Genomic DNA, 4,769 nt, shown 5'->3' with positions numbered 1-4,769 from the left:
CGCTTGTTATCACTATTGATCTGGAGTCTGAATCGATTCATACATGAAATATGATAAATTTCCTTGTCAGCAACCAGATCATTGCAAGACATCAAGCGAGAATGAACTTCATCTCCCCATCCACCCCCTCTACTTATACAATGCTTAGTCAGCGTTTCAATCAGTGAGTTTCTGCCCTAACAACTGTTGAGTACTATGTTCTGCTGTTTTTATGCAAAGAAAACAGGATATCTTCCAATCAAAGGTGCTTTCAGTTGATGATTGTAATTTTTTTCTAGACACATCACTAGCAGGATTCGCATTTTTTCGCAGATCAACAAATTTTCTTCGGCATGTATGATGCACTAGAATTTTTCCAGCTTCCGGTTGCCGTGATATGTCACTAAGGCACCTAAAAAGAACAAGAACATAAGACGCATAAGAGGCAGTCAGCTACCTGACGAAAAATTTCACAAACTAAAATATATGAAATAGTATATAAAATGAAAGTATGAATAAATGAACAATACCTGCATAGGTCATGTAATTCTCGTTCTTCACTGATCCGAATCAATGTATTTAGTCCCTTTTCATGTACTTTGACCAAGGACTCTTGATCAAAACCTTCTTCACACAAAACATAAACTTCAGCCATATTCTTTAAACATTTCCTGAATTACTGATTAAAGATCTATAAAATAAAAGAGATGAACTATTATTTGAAATATATTATATGGATTTACATAATTTCAAAAGAAAATTGCGGTTATATTTTAGCCCAGACATGAATGACTCGTCGTTTTCGTAAAAATTTGTGATTTAAGGAGCGTTTAATCTTCATAGATCAAGTTCAATTCATTATGATTAAATCACTTATTTCGAAGTTCTGGCACTTTGATTTATTGACTTGTATGGTCAAAAGCAAACTGCACTCATTCCTGCATGTGTACAGTTCCATCACTTCCCCTAGTCCATTTGTATTTTACTTCTCCCCCCCTCAAAAACGGAAATCCCAACCCCCAATCAACGGGGCTTTTTTTCTGTCATTCCTGACACTATCCCAGACCTCTGTGGCAATTTTCAGTTTATATGATTTTTGTCTGGGTGATTTGCTAATTCCCCTCTACTATAACCTCTGCCGTCACATTAATCTTTCCTCTACCCCATAGGTCCCTCACTTTGATGACTGACGTGAGTAGCACGGTGATGGGCGCAGTACTGGAGCAGGACATGGATGATGGTTGTCGACCATTGGCATTTTTCAGCAAAAGCTAATGGCAGTGGAACAAAAGTACTCCACATTTGATAGAGAACACCTAGCAGTCCACAAAGCCATCCACCACTCCTACCACATGATAGAAGGACAGCAGTTCGTCATACAAACGGACCACCAACCCTTGGTACACTCCTTCACAAAAACAACAGACGCATGGTCGGCACGGCAGCAGTGTCACCTTTCTGCAATAGCTGAACACTCCTGCACCATCAAGTACCTGAAGGGGTATTCAAACACTGTAGCCGACGCACTATCGAGAAACTGTGCCAACACCATCCAGATCGGGATAACCTATCCCGAAATAGCAGAGGTGCAAAAAGATGACATGGACCTACAACAACTAAAGTGGGACAACCCCGCCCTCACATGAAGTGACATATCTATCAAAAATGGAGAGACGAACATCACCTGCAAAACTTGCACCTCACACCCTCGTCCCTACCTGTCAGCAGGTCTCAGAAGAAAGTCTTTCAACCTCACCCACAACATGTCCCACCCTTCAGGTCGCACAGCCGGCTGAATTGTAGCAGAATGGTACATCTGGTGGAGAATGAAAAACAATATCAAAAGGTGGATGAGAGAATGCCCTCTGTGTCAGATGTCAAAAGTAACGAGGCACATAGAGAGCTGAATAGGAGTTTTCCATACAACACACTGCCGTCTCGCCCACATCCATGTCAACATAATGGGCCCTCTACCTCCCTCCGAGGGATACAGATACCTGTTCACCAGATACCATGAGCCAAAAGAAATGCCAATACGGCAACAGACGGCAGAGGGTTGTGTGAAAGCTCTCATAGGATGGGTTAGCAGACATGAAGTCCCACAAGTCATCACAAGTGATTGGGGGGGCCAACTTCAATACAGTTTATGGCACACCCTTGCAGACAGTTTGGGGACAAAAATAGTGCACACAATGACCTACAACCCAGAAGCCAATGGCATCATCAAAAGGATACATCGATCTTTGAAAGCATCTCTCACCGCCAGATGTCAAGGCAGGAGCTGGAGAGAAGAGTTACCTTGGGTCCTACCAGACCTGAGAACATCAACACACTCAGCATTCAACGCATCTCCAGCAGAAGCCCTGTACGGACAAGCAATAGCATTGCTGGCAGACATTTTTCAACACCCAACAAGCCTGACATCCCCATCCAACATCTGTAAAGCATTGGAACGGATAATGCCGGCCAAGATGACGTACAACATGGCCAAAAAAGTGTACATTCCCAACGAGCTGCAGAACATGAAATGTGTTCATACGAGTGGACGCACATAGAGGCCTCCTTTCCCCAGCCTACTCGGTACCATACTGGGTCATCCAACGAAGAGACAAAGCCTACTAGATGACAGTTGATGGCAAAAACCTCCGGGTTTCCATCGATTGACTTAAATCAGTATTCCTCCCAGACACCAACCTACAACCATAGGCCTCTCCAAGGGGGTGAGTCCTGTTGGGTCCCACATGGACAACCTACATGATCGTCCATCTTACCTGGTCGCCTGAACTCATACCCTGAGGGCATCCACTCCTAACAGCAAACATCTCCTGGCATGCACACTGTGCATAGTTGTATAAGAAACACAGCCAACAGCATACACTCTTTTTAATGTTTACTATTGTCCATATTCATGTCACATCAAATATATCATTCTTACTAGAAGTAGTAGAATGTCAGCTTTCCAGCTATATTTATGAGAACTCTGTCAGTAACTTGTATATAGAATTATGCACCATTTTCCATTCTCCGACAAACAATTGAATGTATGTTAATCTCTATTTTGTTCACCTCGTGCCAGGCACTAAGTGTCCGCTCGCCAGAGCTCTTGACCTGTCTGTTTGTTGTCTTGAATAAATTAGTAAGTTTGTAGATGCAGCCCCTTACTCATGCCTTTGCTACATTATCATCTGTCTATTTTCTAGTGAGTGGTTTATCTGGTCATTTCCGTGAAAATCAACTAGGTCACTTTTTTCTTGACGATTTATACAGCCGAATATTGCTCTTGTCAGTCGACACATTTTGTTTGAAGAAAAGGGAACTTCTTTCTACAGTCACATGTCCATATCTCCTGTTGATGTTAGTTTCTTTTTGCAATAACAATAACTATTCTGGAAGAATTTGTTCTGTTGTGGATTATAAGATGCGCTCAGTTATCACAACGGGTTTCAGAAACTGTAACTCTGTCATTACAACAGTTAGGGTTCTGCAGTAGTATAAAGTTGAATGCTTTTAAAAGTATTGTGACAGGAAACTGCAGTCCAATATTAATACTAATTTTGGAACTAAAACAATTTGTTTTATGTGTGGTATATCTCCATAACAAAAATTACTACTTTAGTTTGTAGCGATTCATAGTGCTAAGCCATGGGTTGTTATTTTAACTTCATTGTGATGTAAAGTTGATGCCTGATTAAGATCATTTAATTTTATTAAAACCCCATTTCTTCCTCCAGATATTGAAAACAGTTTCATAAAATGACTGAAATTAACTGTTTTGTTTTTTTTACAATATAAATTTTCTCCTGCATCTTTCATGCTTTTGTAACAATGATCATTCTTCATAAATGAGTTTAACATCTGTAAAGTCATTTGTAAAGTCTCTGCTGATCATGTTATTTGTAAAGTCCCTGATGAGCAAGTTTTCTTTGGTGACGGCCCATTTTCTTTGTATCGACAATTCGTCATACCTGATGAGCCAGGTCACGTAAATCCAATCATTTAAACTAGTATGTAATTATTTATCTGTCCTCAATTTACATATCATGTATTTCTTCTTTCGCAGGCATCAAGATTGTATTCAACTTTATTTCTGTCTATTTTCACATTGTAAATTGTACTCATTCGCTGTATTTTATTGTTAATTGTTATCGACCTCAGGTCACCTATGCTCCCATTGTTTTCCACGGCATGACGCCAGTCTACCGCTATATAAACCGCCTGGACCATGAATAAATCAGCAGTTCACATTTTACCTGCTCATTTCTTTTACACCTCTTAAAGTGGTGACCCATACGGCGACCCAGTCTTGGCTTCAGGAGCTTACTCACATCCTTAGCACTCTAATCATGGCATTGAACCAGCGTTTGGGCGTGCTGACTTTTATCGGCAAAATCACCAGCGTCATTAGCAGACTCACAGGGCGCGCTCCCAAGTGCGTTTTGACGCGAGTACCCTACTCCATTTAAGAGGGCAAAAAGCGAGTATGGACGCGGACATCCCTTCCCTCGTTCAGTTAACCGCTGACCTCGCGGATACGGAGGTTTACCTCCCTCCCATATCACCTGCACCCGTCCCCGCGCCGAGGCTCTCACGCTCCTCCACACCCCTGCCCGTGCCCCGCGCTCTCCCAGCCCAGCAGGACAATCAAGGGTCGCCCTGTCCATAAAGCTGTCGCCGTTCATGCAGGGGAATCCGTCGGCATGGCTCTACAGGGTCGAGAGCCAGTTCAGGATTGCAGATCTTAATGACGAGGTGCTGCAGGCAGATATAGTACTCAACGCCCTGCCGGAGGA

At 42.3% G+C, this 4,769-nt stretch overlaps 1 protein-coding gene across 1 annotated transcript; it reads left to right on the top strand.

Moving 5' to 3' along the window:
- The first annotated feature begins 1,940 nt into the window (after positions 1 to 1,940).
- Positions 1,941 to 2,534, top strand: LOC136844126 (uncharacterized). The gene has a single exon (XM_067113139.1). The coding sequence runs from the start codon at positions 1,941 to 1,943 to the stop codon at positions 2,532 to 2,534; it is 594 nt and encodes a 197-aa protein (XP_066969240.1).
- Positions 2,535 to 4,769: the final 2,235 nt, after the last annotated feature.

Source organism: Macrobrachium rosenbergii, chromosome 12, assembly GCF_040412425.1.
Source record: "Macrobrachium rosenbergii isolate ZJJX-2024 chromosome 12, ASM4041242v1, whole genome shotgun sequence".
In the NCBI taxonomy this organism is placed as follows: Eukaryota; Metazoa; Arthropoda; class Malacostraca; order Decapoda; family Palaemonidae; genus Macrobrachium; species Macrobrachium rosenbergii.
The sequence above is the reverse complement of the archived record's forward strand: the minus strand, read 5'-3'. Positions and strand labels throughout refer to the sequence as shown.